The 14,750-nt window shown below is 50.9% G+C and overlaps 2 protein-coding genes across 2 annotated transcripts; both read left to right on the top strand.

Moving 5' to 3' along the window:
* Positions 1 to 5,548: 5,548 nt before the first annotated feature.
* Positions 5,549 to 6,484, top strand: LOC142014087 (olfactory receptor 5AR1-like). The gene has a single exon (XM_074996113.1). It carries the CDS (start codon positions 5,549 to 5,551, stop codon positions 6,482 to 6,484), a length of 936 nt encoding a protein of 311 aa, XP_074852214.1.
* A 4,896-nt stretch (positions 6,485 to 11,380) lies between these two features.
* LOC142015191 (olfactory receptor 5AR1-like) lies at positions 11,381 to 14,257 on the top strand. Its single transcript, XM_074998607.1, has 2 exons — positions 11,381 to 11,405; positions 13,314 to 14,257. The coding sequence occupies exons 1-2, from the start codon at positions 11,381 to 11,383 to the stop codon at positions 14,255 to 14,257; spliced, it is 969 nt and encodes a 322-aa protein (XP_074854708.1).
* The last annotated feature ends 493 nt before the right edge of the window (positions 14,258 to 14,750 follow it).

Below are 14,750 nucleotides of genomic sequence, written 5' to 3'. Positions count from 1 at the left end.
TGAGGAGGAGGTGCTCCAGGTAATGCGGAGTAAGAGGCAGAACGTGGATGGCCTGGCTGCCCGGAGTCACCCTGCCCGCACTCCTGACCATGTCAGGAGTAAGGTGAAGGAGCTGCAGCAGGGTTACGCCCAAGTCCGGGATGCGGCCATCTGATCTGGGGCCGCCCCTACCACTTGCCCCTTTTACAGGGAGCTCAGGGTCATCCTGGGTCCCCGGTACACCTCCTCCCCCCGGCCACTCTTGACACCTCAGCCGACAAGCCCCAGCAGGCCCCGGAGACGGAGTCCGCCCTGGAGGCAAGCCCTGCACCCCAGGAACCCCCCCAGGAGCCCACCCGTGGGATGCCGGAGGAGGAGGAGGGGGACTCCTTCAGCGACGGGGGGCTCTGCATTGCCCTCCCGTCTCAGAGCTCCAGGAGGGCGTCCACCCAGTCGGTGTCCCCCGACCGTGGGAGCGGACCATCAGGTATGTACCCCTCAGGTGCACACCCCCGCGGTGAAGGGGCGGGGACAAGAGAGATGACCAGGGCCCTCCACATGCCCAGATGACCATGGCCCCAAGGACAGCAGTGGCATGTCCATCAAAAGAGTGCATCAGCCCCTGCCCCCCAGCAGGACAGAGCCATGCCCCATTCCTGGGGATGGGGGGAAGTGGAACCTAGGGTCCCTGGGCGGGGGGACACCCATCAGCAGCAGCAGCATCTCCCAGGGACGGGGATGGGGAACCAGCAGCAGAGGGGTGGGGGGACAAGGGCCACGGGTTAGGGCCCACACTAACAGCTGTCTCCACTCTTTTTCCCCCCTGTGTTCTGCAGCTGCACCATCGGAGGGCCCGGAGAGCGCCGGCGAGGTGTCCATGGTCCTGGAGAGCCCACCGGGGCCATCCCAGCAGGCCAGCCCCTTGGCGGAGCACCGACCAGCCCCAGGACGAGGCCAACGGCGGAGCCACCTGTGGACAGCCACGGACCCCCAGCTGCTCGCGACCCTCCAGCATCAGCTGGAGGTGTCGGAGCGGTGCCTGCGGGTGGAGGATTGGTGGCTGGAGCTCCAAGAGGAAGCGCTGGCCTGGCACCAGGAGGCTTGTGGGGCCTTCATGTGGACCTTCGAGCGCATAGCGGAACACCTGGCCCACCCCCCCGCCCGCCACTCTGCCCACCGCGCCTCCCGCCGCTCCGCCCGCCATCCCTCCACCGTCCGCCACCCTGGGTCCTGCCACCGAGGGGGACCTGGGGCCTTCAGACACCGGCTGGCCGTATTTGCCGGTTCTTCCGGCCCCCACCCAGCCTCGCCCAGGGCTCTGCCCGAGGCAAGGGTCGCACCCTCCAACCCTGGGCGCTGGACATTAGGGGTGCAGGGCCGAGGATGTGCCCCCCCCCGCTTAGTACATATCCCCCATTTGTATATAGTTTGTGTTGGACCCCTGTTCTGTTCTGCTAGCTGCCCCCCCATGTAAATAGTTCCCCCCTTTTTTTCTATATATATATATATGTTATTAATAAGAGGTTGCACTGTTTGGTTTGAAACAACATTTCCATTTATTTCCAACAAAAGTGTGTGGGGGGGGTGCTCTCGGGTGCTCTGTGGTGTGGGTGTGGGGGCAGGGAGTGTCGTGGAGGATGGGGGGGCGTTCAGTGAGTGGCTTGCCCACAGCTGGCCCTGCCAGCGTTCACCCCACAGCCTGGTCAAAATGGGCCACCAGGGCCTCCCGGACCCGGATCCCCTCAGGGTCGACCTGGCAACTGGGGGCAGCGGGTGGCTGGACGTCGGCCCTGCCAGCCTCCACAGCCCAGCCCTGGAAGAAGGCCTGTCCGTTGCTCTCCAACAGGTTGTGGAGTGCACTGCACATGCCCACAACCTGGGGGATGTTGGTGGGGCCTGCATCCAGGCGGGTGAGGAGACACCTCCAGCGCACATTGAGGCGGCCAAAAGTGCGCTCAACCACCTGGCGCGCATGGTTCAAGTGCGTGTTGAACCGCTCCTGGCTGGCTGTGAGATGGCCCGTGTAAGGGTGCATGAGCCAGGGCCGGAGGGGGTACGCCGCATCTGCGACGACGCAGAGGGGCATGGTGGTGTCCCCCACAGGGATCTCCCACTGGGGGATGTAGGTCCCTGCCTCCAGCCGGTGGCACAGGCCCAAATTTCTGAATACCCGGGCGTCGTGGGTGCTGCCAGGCCAGCCGACATAAATGTCCAGGAAGCAGACCTGGCTGTCCACCAAGGTCTGGAGGACCACGGAGTGGTATCCCTTCCTATTGAGGAAGCGTCCTCCGCTGTGCTCCGGGGCACGGATGGGGATATGGGTCCCATCCAGAGCCCCAAAGCAATTTGGGAAGCACAGGCTGGCAAACCCCGCAATGGCAGCATCCGGGTCCCCGAGCCGCACGAGCCTGTGGAGAAGCAGGGCATTGATTGCGTGGACGACCTGCAGGAGAAGGACATGAGAGAGCACCAGTGAGGGGTGTGCTGGGTGTGTCTGGCCCTCCACCCCAGGCCCCCCCCAGGGCTCCCCCAGGGCTCCCCCCCAGGGCTTCCCCCCCCGGGTCCTCTTACCTCCATGAGGACAGCCCCGACGGTGGCCTTGCCCACGCCAAACTGCTGCCCTACAGATCCGTAGCTGTCTGGAGTGGCCAGCTTCCAGACAGCGATGCCAACCCGTTTCTCGACCGTGAGGGCATGTTGCATGGCGGTGTCCTGGTGCCGAAAGGCAGGGGTGAGCCACTGGCAGAGCTCCAGGAATGTCTGCTGGCTCATGCGGAAATTCTGGAGCCAGCGGTCGTTGTCCCACTCACTGAGCACCAGCCGCTCCCACCAGTCCATGCTCGTGAGGTAGCTCCACAGCCGGCAGCGTGTGCGGCTGGTGGGGGGGGACTGGGAGGGCAGCAAGGTCTGGGGCTGCTTCCTCATCCCCTGGGGGCAGCTCCTCTTCCACAAATAAAAGGTGATCAGCTGCCTCCTGCATAGCACTGAGCAGGCCAAGCACTGCTCCTGCAGGGGCGGGTGTGTGGACCTCTGGCTGCTGCTGCTGCTGCTACTAGGGGTCCATACTGCTTCCACGGGGTGTGCGTGCCTATGGCTCTCCAGACCACGTGCTGTGCAGGCTGCGTGTGTCTGGGAGGGGCCCTTTAAGGGAGTGGCTAGCTGTTGCCCCGGAAGTGCTAGTCCGCCCTGTGACCCTGTCTGCAGCTGTTCCTGGCACCCTTATTTCAATGTGGGCTGCTTTGGCATGTAGACACTCCCCTGCAGTGCCTACTTCAATGTAGTGCTGTCCAACGTCAACGTTCAATGTCGACGGCACCAGCCCTGGAGGACTTGTAGACACTATTCATCGAAATAGCTTATTTCGATTTCACTACATCGAAATAAGCTACTTCGATGTAGCATCCCCGTGTAGACGTAGCTTATGACTGTGAGACTTCTATGATGTCTCAAGGACAGGGGATACAGTTCAGGCTGAGATATGGAAGAGACTTGTGGAATGGAATATCTGTGGGATGCTGGTTTTTTTTTTTTCAAGATCTTGGTTTCCACAAACAAGAAGAACAATCTATGCTTTGTTGTTCAGCTCTGCTCAGTACCAGCTTGCACTGAACACAGCAGGATGATATGCACCCCTAAGCTTGTACTCAATAACTCTGATAGAAATTGCATCATTTCATAACACAGGAGGAAAGAGTGGGAAAATTAATCCCTAGGGTGTGATTTATACCAGGGGTGGTTTTGGTTCACTCATCATCTTAATTAGGTGTTTAGAAGCTCTGAGCTCAGGTAGTCCCAGACGCTTCAGGGACCATGTCCTATATAACACAAACCTCAATATCAAATTTCCCAAATGATCAAAACTGCCATTTTCTGGCAACGGGGAAGCGCCATCACGTCCCTCTCCTCAGCAGGTACGTGCTATTCTCCTGCACCACAGCCACACACATGCAGACACCATGTTGATCAGCAAGCCTGAATGCAGGACCTCAGTACTAAAAGCCTCATTCCAGTTCCTACTGTAACAGGGTCAGGTCAGCAGGCCCCCGGTGGAAGGGTGAAAAGCATCCCAAGACCCATCCTGGGCTAAGGGTAAAACCAGAGTTAATTAAGCTCCCAGGCAGAGTCAATAGGGTGTGGTGCAGGCAATCAATTAACAAGGACCAGCTGAGCTGACTGCTGGGAGGCATAAAAGCACCTGAGGCAAACAGAGCTTGGAGGAGAATGAGAGAGGTGTAGTGGAGGAGTGTGTGAGAGACATGGAGAGGGAGATAAGAAGCAGCCAGAAGCAGATCAGGAGCTGGAGAATGCCTACAACAGAGCTGGGGAGGAGGAGTGGTGGGCTCCCCTCTCTCAGATGGAACGACAGCTCTGGTAGCGAGAGAGAAGGGAAGGAGACCAGCACCTGACCAGAACAGTGGGGGCTGCCACAGCATGGACCCTGTCGCTCGAGGGGCAGAGGCAAGGGGCCTTAACCAAGATGAAAGGGGCACCTTGCCACACTACCCATTGAGCTAAGAGAATGACCTCCCTGCTTGGAAAGAGTGGGCAACTCAGTGGTCACTGAAGCCACAACCCTTCATAATGTGACTAGGTTTTCACACAAAGTAAAGAAAATACATTTTCAGATGTCAAAAAAACCTAGTTTGCACAGTGAGTCAGGTTTCCAGCCACACAACCTGCCAAGCCACAGAACACCCCTCACCTGAAGAGGGAAGAGAGATTGATGCACCTTTACTCTCACCCCTTCTCAAACTAAGAAAAGACGCATCCCGCTGATTTGGTTTTCTTCCTGATTCTCTCACAGCAGAGCCAACACTGCCATTTGCCACTCTGATTAGAGAACAGGACTGTGTTTGGACCCCCCCAGTATAGAGAGGATGTGGATGTGTTGGAGCAGGTTCAGCGGAGGGCAACGAAAATAACTAAGGGTCTGGAACACATGACTTGTGGGGAGAGGCTGAGGGATTTGGGATAATGTAGTTTGCAGAAGAGAAGACTGAGGGGTGATTTCATAGCAGCCTTCAATCCTGGAGGGGAGCTCTAAAGAGGAGGGAGAGAAACTGTTCTCAGTGGCGACAGACAGCAGAACAAGGAGCAATGGTCTGAAGTTACAGAAGGAGAGAGTAGGTTGGGTATTAGGAAAAACTACTTCCCCAGGAGGGTGGTGAAGCACTGGAATGTGTTGCCTAGAGAGGTGGTGGAATCTCCATCCCTAGAGATTTTTAAGTCCTGGCTTGACATAGACATGGCTGGGATGACTTAATTGGGGTTGATCCTGCTTGAAGCAGGAGACTGGACTCGATGACCTCCTGAGGTCCTTTTCAGCTTTGTGATTCTATGATTGACCTGCGTTTCCTTGGATTTGAACAGTACATTGTAAAGAACAACAGGAATACCCAACTCTGAACTTCTGGCTCAGTGGATGAAGCCCTTCCCTGATCCAGGACTGGTACCTATTAAGAGATGGATCTACATTTTTCCTCACTGGATTTGTTATAGAGGAAATATTGGATACCCGAGTGTATACCTGCCCATATCACTGTAGCTGCCTGATCTCTGCTCAGAGGAGATGGAAGAGGGAAATCACTCGATGGTGACTGACTTCATTCTCTCAGGACTGACAGATCATCCAGAGCTGCAGGTCCCCCTCTTTGGATTGTTCCTACTGATATATATTATCACCCTGGTGGGGAATGGGGGAATGATCTTATTAATCACAATTAATTCAAGACTCCACACCCCCATGTACTTTTTCCTCAGGAATTTGTCTTTCTGTGATCTCTGCTATTCATCTGCAATTGTCCCTAAGATGCTCCTCAATTTTTTAAGTGAAAGGAACAACATTTCTTATATCTCTTGTGCCTTGCAAATGTATTTCTTTATCTCTTGTGCAGATATTGAGTGTCTCTTGCTGGCTGTGATGGCCTATGACCGTTATGTGGCCATCTGCAATCCACTGCTCTATGGGGTCACCATGTCCAGGTGGCGTTATAAGCAGCTGGCGGCTGGATGCTATGCTGTGGGGTTGGTAGATGCACTGATACACACTTGTTGTACATTTCAGCTCTCATTCTGTAGCTCCAATGTCATCAATCACTTCTTTTGTGACATTCCCCCACTGCTGGCCCTCTCCTGCTTTGACACCCAAATCAATGAGATTGTGATGTTTGCCTTCACTGGCTTTATTATACTCAGCAGTGTTGTGATTGTCCTCCTGTCCTACATCTATATTATCTGCACTATCCTGCAGATCCACTCTGCCAAAGGTCAGCACAAAGCCTTCTCCACCTGCACTTTCCACTTAACGGCGGTGGTCATATTTTTTGGCACACAGCTCTTTGTATGTTTGCATCCCACCTTCAGCTATATGGACACAGACAAAATAGCCTCTGTTTTTTACACGGTGGTGATCCCCATGTTGAACCCCCTCATCTACAGCATGAGAAATAGGGAGGTGAAGGACGCAATGAGGAACGTGATGAATAAAATCCTGATCATTTCTTGAATGGGTTTATGTGAGTACTGGTTTTGTGATGGAAGGTGGGAAGAGGTGACCTCAAATCCCAGCCCACTTAGAGGTTTTTTGGATAGCCAATGGCAGTATTGTTCATTATTATTATTAATGTATTTGTATTACAACAAGTCCTATGGGCTTCCACTAAAATCAGATCTTTATTAGGGTGTTTTCCCAGGGAAATTCAAGGAGACACCTCTTTCACATGTGTAAACATAAAAAATATATGTACTCTGTAAGCATGGAGCTGTTTGTGTTGGTGAGGAAGAGGGGAGCATCAAATGTACCTTTAGCGAGTTTGGTTTTGTTATGCAGTTGAAAGTAGGAAGTGGGTGACTTCTAATGGTGAACCAAAAGGAGTTTTGCACCTGCTTCTGCTATTCTGAGACCCATTTTGGGCTCTGTGGGATTGTTGTAGAGATTGTCATCTGTTTATGCCCATGCATGACTAAAGCAAAGAGGTGATTTCCATCACAATGGCCTTTATTTTAAGTTTGGGGAACTGTAAACAAGAAATTAGATGTTTAATATTTCCTAGACCACATGGTATGTGTTTTCCTCCTCCGTGATAGTCTGCCCTGAACTGAATAAGAAATAGCACTGAAAGTATGTGCTCTCTTTACCATATACATTAAAGAGAAAACAAGCGGTCCTGTAGCACCTTAAATACTAACAAATTTATTTATTAGGCAAAGAACTTTCACAGGTAAAACCAACTAAAATCTGAAGAACTGGGTTCTACCCGTGAAAGCTCTTTGCCTAATAAATACATTTCTTAGTCTTTAAGGTGCTACAGGACAGCTGGTTTTTATGAAGTTACAGACTAACACGGATACCCCTCTGAGATTACTGAGTAGAAGGAAAACTTACGATAGACTCTCAAATTCGGGATTTGGGGATTGGGTCTGGCTCAGGGAACTGTAAGCAAGAACGGGCTAGAGCTGCGCCAGTAACCGACTGTTGAATTAATGGGTGGGTATAAGAATTGAAAAATAAATTCAATTCATTTAGATCGGACTATAAAATTTCCCTAAATATTTGGCAGATTCAAAATGTTGAACATCTCCTTTGAGGTCAACGGGAGCCATTTATGTGACCATCAATGGAATATTCTCTCTCCTTCCCAAGTTCTTTTCAATGTAAAAGCAAAGGCAATGGCAGCCTACAATGATGACCGACAATGGCAGCCTACAATGATGACCGACAATGGCAGCCTACAATGACAAAACAGATGAGAGTGGAAGAGGCAGTGGTGGTGTTGCTTCCATTGAAAATTTAAACCCAGCAATTAGAGCACTCATGTGGGAGGTGAGAAACACAGGTCAGTTCCCCTTCTGGCTGGTGAGGGGAAGCAATTTGGGAGTAGATCCCCCACACTGACCAACAGTGCCCTGGTAACTGGGATGTGTTTGCTCCTGGATCTTTGCCAGGCTGGACTACACTAACCCATATGTTGATCTAAATTACATAGTACTGAGTTGATATAGCTTAATCTAATTTACTGGAGTTTTCGTACTATTCTCTCTTGATGGAAAAGGTATGTAACTGAATTATGGCAACTTTGAATTTTAAGGCTCTTTATATCTTTTTACTAAATAAGTGGACCCTCAGAAATCCAACTCTTGGTGGTTACGTCTACCCTAGAAGGATCTTTTGACAGTAATGTCTATCGACAGAGTGCATCTACACATGAAAGTGGCTGAGCAAAGCGATCCGCTCTGTCCACAGAGTGTGTCCACACAGCTAGGCCTCTCTGTTGACTGGTGGGGACCTGGATGGCCACTGAAAAAAGTCAGAGTGGCCAGCAAGCCCTTCCAGATCAGCTAGCCCCATGCACCCTTAAAAGGCTCCCCCACAACAGCTGCTTCCTGCAGGCCCAAGCCTGTGCAAGGACGGAGGGATGACACAGGCAGGAGCAGTGACAGCATGATGCCCGTGGCTGTCCCGTGCCCTGAGCCCCAAGGCATGGACCCAGACCACAGAGGAACTGGAGTGGCTCCTGCTCATCCTGGCCGTAGCAGTCACCTACCTGTTCCAGTGTTCTGTGCACTTCCCCACACTATAGGGGGCTCTGAGCCTGGTGCAGTGGTGATGCCTCCCCTTGACCCCTCCCCGATCATTGGGCTGGTCTGGTGGTACACGACAAGCAGTGACTCATGGGACCAGGTCATCCCAGGCAATTGGGATGGCTAGCCCGGGGTCCAGAACTTTTGGATGTGCAAAGCCACATTCCTTGAGCTCCACACCTGGCTCTCCGCCACCCTATGCCAGAAGGACATCCAGATGTGACATGCCATCCCCACTGAAAAACGTGTGGCCATGGCCCTTTGGACGCTTGCCACCCTGGAGTGTTACCTCTTGGCTGGGAAACAGTTTGGGGTGGGCAGGTGAGGCACCCTGGATCTCCAGGCCTCACCCAGGGCAGCAGGGTAGGACTTGACTTGGGAAGACCCCCTAGGTAGTGGTGGAGGAAAGGGGTTGGGGGGATGAGATGGGGGTGTCCCGTGGGGGACAGAAGGGCCCTGGGGGGACAGGGAGCCATGGGCCAGTCTCCTAAGCCCCTCACATGTGTGCTCTGTCTCTGACCCTTGACAGTTCTCAGGGCCATCAATGATACTCTGCTGCAAAGGGTCATCCAGCTCAGGGATGCGGATGTGGTTGTTGCTGGGTTCATGACTCTTGGATTTCCAAACTGCATTGGCATGCTTGATGGCGTGCATATCCCCATCCATGCCCTGGACGACAGTGTGGCTCAGTTCATGAATGACAAAGGGTACCACTTGGTCATCATGCAGGCCCCAGAGGGCCACTGGGGATGCTTCACCAATGTGTACGTTGGCTGGCTGGGCAGGGCCCATGATGCACAAGTTTTTAGGAATTTGAGCCTCTTCCGGAGGATGCAGGAGGGCACCTATGTGCCCCGGTTGGAGATGCCTGTGGGGGACACCACCATGCCACGCTGCTTCCTGGTGGACACAGCATACCCACTCCTGCTCTTGCTTATGTTGCCATACACCAGCCACCTGGATGCCTCCTGGAAAACATTTAATGACCCCTTCAACCAGGCCCAGCTGTTAATCAAGTGCACCTTTGGACATTTGAAGGGTTACTTCAGATACCTGCTCATGCTCCCAAACATAGGGGTGTTGAACGTCCCACAGGTGGAGGGCGCTTGCTGTGCTCTCCACAATAGAGCGGGGAGTAAAAACAAGGACTTCCTCCAGGGCTGGCTGGCTGATGCCACGCCTGCGTACAGGGATCTGGGCACAGCAACCAACTGCCAGACCCACCTTGACAGGGTGCAAATATAGGAAGCCCTCCAGGACCCTCTTTAGGGAACCCCCTCCTGAATTCCTGGGCCCCTGACACCCATCCTCTCCTGACCACAGCCCCACAAACCCATCCAGCCCTCACTCCCCCCACCAATGACAAGGGGTGTGGGGGGCGGTTATAGAACACAATGTTTAGTGCACATAACTTCTCTCATACTTGCAACATAAAACACACCCCTTGAATGTAACCTGTGTAGAAGCCTCCACCAAGGGTAACTATTTACATGTGGAGGGATGCGGAGCGGGGATTAGCCCTTGGAGGGGGTAGAAGGCTGGAACCCACAGGGTCCATGTGATCCCTTCCTGCCCAGGATCCAGGGACCATGTCGGGGCTGGGAAGATGCTGGGAGGACAGGGGTTGTAGGGATGTGGGGGGCTTCAGTGAACTTGGTGGTGGCAGTGGGAGCAGGGGGACTCAGATGGCTGGGGAGGTCTGGGGGGATTGTGGGGACTGGCTGGGAGGAGGGGCCTGGCTGGTGATGGCAGATATTATGCAGCCCGCCAGGCTGGGGGAGGGCCAGTGGGGTGGGGGGCAGGGGGGCAGAGGAGGAGGTGGGGGGAAAGGGGGCAGGGCCTGCAGGGATGGTGGGGGCAGCAGGGAGCAAGGGGCTGGTCATGGATGCCTGGGCTGCCCAGGCATGTTAGTTGCCTGTCAATGCAGCCCAGTGACCCTTGAGCTCAGCCCAGCACCTTTCCCTCCATTCCCACTCCCCTGTATCCCTCTCCTACTCACAGGCCCTCCAGGCCTCCTCACCCCACACCTGCACTCCAGCAAGTCATTTTCCCAGCATACAGCAGACGTATACGCCCAAAAGGACTCATCCTCCCCCATGCGGTAGGTCATCTCCTTGCGTGGCAGCTCCCAGGCTAGTGGTGTGGGCAGCCCCTACGTGGTTCTTTGGGGATGCCAGGCAGTGGTCCAGGCACGGGGCTGGCGGGGCCTGGCAGGCTGTGGGATGGGCTGGCATGGGGTGGCTGTAGAGAGGAAGGGGAACACGGTGAGTCCCTCCCACCTCATGACCCCCAGGGGCAAACCCCACCATCCACTCTGAGGGGCAGCCCCTGCTCCCGGGATACTTCTGCCCTGATACAATGCCACCATCAGCCTGTTGCAAAAGACTCCATTACTTTCAGTCGAGTTGCAACTTCTTAAATTAAAGACAGCAGCCGCAAGCAACTGGGAAAGGAAATAAATGAGTTACACTTTGTATTGTGTTGTGAGAGTGTGACTTGGGAGGTGATGGTGCTTAGCCACTTAGTGTGTGTCAATCCACATCTGTGAAAGTTCTAGAGGGAGCATACGATTCGGCAGAGACAATGGCTGGTTGCCTAAAAGGGACTTCGACAGTTGACTTGCGTATGTGACAGACTCCAGCTTGGAATATGCCCATCATCATCATCATCATCATCAATAACCGTGGGCTCAGCACCCATTGGTGTCTGATGCCTCTCTCACTATTTCCTTCCATCTTTCCCTATCCAGTGCAGAGGGGGTTAGTTTCTGTAGACTGGCTCCGCACCAATGTACTACATCATCTATCCATTCTCTGTGCCCATGGAATTCCCTAAACAGAGGAAAGGTATAAAGGAACCCTGTGCTTCCTCCATTTCTCTTCAGCTTGTTACATCTGTGTCATAAGACTTAATTAGAAAATGCCTGTAGCACACTAATGAAAACAGAAAATGTTACTGAAGACCCAGATCGGAACAAAATTATTTCCAATTTGAATATTTCACCTGATATAAAAGTCATGGTTCAGGGTAACATCACACAAGTAACTAGATTTTGGGGAAATAGAACTAGCTCTGTGATTCCTCTTCGATTTGGTTTGGTAGATTATTTTGATCTCCTTGCCCTTAGCTATAACAACATAAATTCTATTCTTTTGCTTAATAAATACTCTTTTTGAAACTTTTTCTGGGATGTGGGAATCAGATTATAGTCTAAACTTTATGTAAGACTCATAAAATTGCTTTCAGGAAAAGAAATACCACTATATCCATCCTCTTAACAGAGAGGCCAATGGAGTCTGGTTTAATAGCCCAAGATCTGATAGCAAGGCAATAGCAAATATGGAAATACAACCCAGAGAGAGTCTGACTCCTACTTTTCTCACCTAACCGCTAGGCTCACACAATTCTATTACAATATTTGCATACACATATTGTTTTTTTTTTAAATTCCACCTGTCAGCATAAGAACAATGAGGTGATTTGAAAATGAGGAAAGACGGGGAAGATATTATTAATAGCTGTAAACAATTAGTATGTTTCAGTTCTATGTAACTTTCTGTTCCTTTAACTGCAATCTTGTGGCCAAGAGAAGTTCTGCAAGAAGACAGACCATAATGTACCATGTGGCATGCAGTCCAGTATGGGTGCTTGGCCCCTGGATGAGAGTGCAAGTAGGGTATGTGAGGGATCCCCATCGTATTTCTGCATCATTATATCAAGTGTTCAGTTAAAATCTTTTGATATCGCCAAACAAAAAAAAAATAAATCAACACTTGCTTAACTGGCTCAATTCAGTACCAGCTTGAATTGAAAACAGCTGGATGAAATGATTCCTAACATACTCCATATCTGTAAAGACATTGCATCATTTAATGTCACAGGAGGAAAAATGGGGCCAAATTAATCCCTGGAGCACAATCTACATTTCAATTCAATGAGAACATTAATTAGGTGTTGTTTCACTCTGAGCCCAGTATTCACAGTTGCTCCAGAGATCATCCACTCCCATGGATCACAGATAGTATAAAACTTCCCAAAAGTTCCATATCGGCAGTTTCTGTCAATGGGGACGTGCCACGACATTTCTTTCCTCAACAGGTATGTGATCTTGTCCTGAATACCAATGAAAGGCACATGGAGATGCCTTGGCAATCAAGAGGCTTTTGAATTCAAGGCCTTGAGCACTAAAAGCCTCAGCCCCAGCTCCTACCTCTTGAACTAAAGGCACAAACTCTTGGCTGGAAACATAGGCAATTTCCTAGTCACTGAACCAAGTGTGTTCCATTGTGTTTTTGGGGTTACATACAGACTAACATAAATCCCACTTTCAGATGCCAAAATCTTAATTAGCTAAATAAGCAAATTTTACACTAAACCGAGACGCTGAGCCACAGACAGAAAACAACACTTATTGTCTCTCGCCACTCCTTGTGACATGGTTTTCACCCCAATTCTGTCACGGCAGAGTCACAAGTCACTGTTCGTGGGCCGGGTTAATGAATTGGGTGTTCATGTGTTGGGTGTGATTAAGCTACAAGTACTTGTAATTGTATGGTGTGTGAATTGCTTGGCACAACTCAAACGGTCACTTCTGAACTTCTTTCCCTGAGCACTAACACTTTCCACAATCCGCTACTAGTGTCTATTAAGATACAGATCTCTGTTTTTCTTCACTTACTTCATTACAGCAAATGGATAAGTTGCCTGAGCCATCCAACTGTCCACATAACTGTAGCTGCCTGTTCTCTACTCAGAGGGGATGGAAGAGGGAAATCACTCGGTGGTGACTGAGTTCATTCTCTCAGGGCTGACAGATCGTCCAGAGCTGCAGGTCCCCCTCTTTCTGGTGTTCCTATTGATTTATGTTATCACCCTGGTGGGGAATGGGGGGATGATCTTGTTAATCACAATTGACCCCCAACTCCACACCCCCATGTACTTTTTCCTCAGAAATTTGTCCTTTTGTGATCTCTGCTATTCCTCGGTATTTGCTCCTAAGATGCTGCAGAATTTCTTGGTTGAGAGGAAGAGCATTTCTTACACTGCCTGTGCTGTGCAAATATATTTATTTGTTGCTCTTATAGATATAGAGTGCCTCTTGCTGGCTCTCATGGCATATGACCGTTATGTGGCCATCTGTAACCCACTGTTCTATGGGGTCAGCATGTCCAGGTGGCGTTGTAACCTGCTGGTGGCTGGTGTCTCTTCTATGGGGTTGGTGGATGCACTGATACAAATATGTTGTATGTTTCGGCTGTCATTCTGCAGTTCCAACATCATCAATCATTTCTGCTGTGACATTCCCCCACTGCTGGAGCTCTCCTGCTCTGACACCCATATCAGTGAGATTGTCATGTTTGCCTCCTTGTGCTATATTGTATTGAGCAGCTTTGTGGTCATCCTCCTCTCCTATATCTGTATCATCTCCACCATCCTGGGGATCCGGACCACTGAGGGCCGGCACAAAGCCTTCTCCACCTGTACTTACCATATGGTTGTTGTGGCTATGTTCTATGGCACTCAGTTCTTCATGTATTTACGTCCCAGCTCCAGCTATTCCATGACAACGGACAAAATAACTTCGGTCTTTTACACAGTGGTGATCCCCATGCTGAATCCCCTCATCTACAGCCTGAGAAACAAGGAGGTAAAGGACGCCATGAGGAAAGCAATCAATAAACTCCTAAGCAATCCATGAATCTATTCCCAGCTTTTTCGAATGTATTATAGTTGAACCTGTGGGGGTATTGTTCATTATTACGTTGGTATTATGATGTATTTTTTTATATTCCAGCCACGCCTGTTGACCCCACTTGAAGTCAAGGCTTCATTAAGTTACTGATCCTGCAAAATTCAAGGAAGTGCCTGTTTTATATGTGTGAATATATAAATGTAAGGGGTATGCTTTGAAAGCATGGAGTTCCTTATATTGGGAAGAAAGAGGGCAGCAGCAAATATATCTTCCTCTCTTGCATATTTGGTTTCGTTTCATGATTCTACTCAAATTATGAAGTGTTTGTGTGATTTCTATGGCTGAACCAAAGGGAGTTTGGCTCATCCTCCTGCTACTCTGCAGCCCTTGACATGCTCTGTATGGTTGTTGTAGAGTTTGTCACCTATTTTATGTCAATGCATTTAAGTAAGAGAAATGAGATTTCAGTCATAATGGCCTTTCAGCCACAATGGCCTCT

The sequence above is a fragment of the Carettochelys insculpta genome, chromosome 6, assembly GCF_033958435.1.
Source record: "Carettochelys insculpta isolate YL-2023 chromosome 6, ASM3395843v1, whole genome shotgun sequence".
Lineage (NCBI taxonomy): Eukaryota > Metazoa > Chordata > Testudines > Carettochelyidae > Carettochelys > Carettochelys insculpta.
The sequence above is the reverse complement of the archived record's forward strand: the minus strand, read 5'-3'. Positions and strand labels throughout refer to the sequence as shown.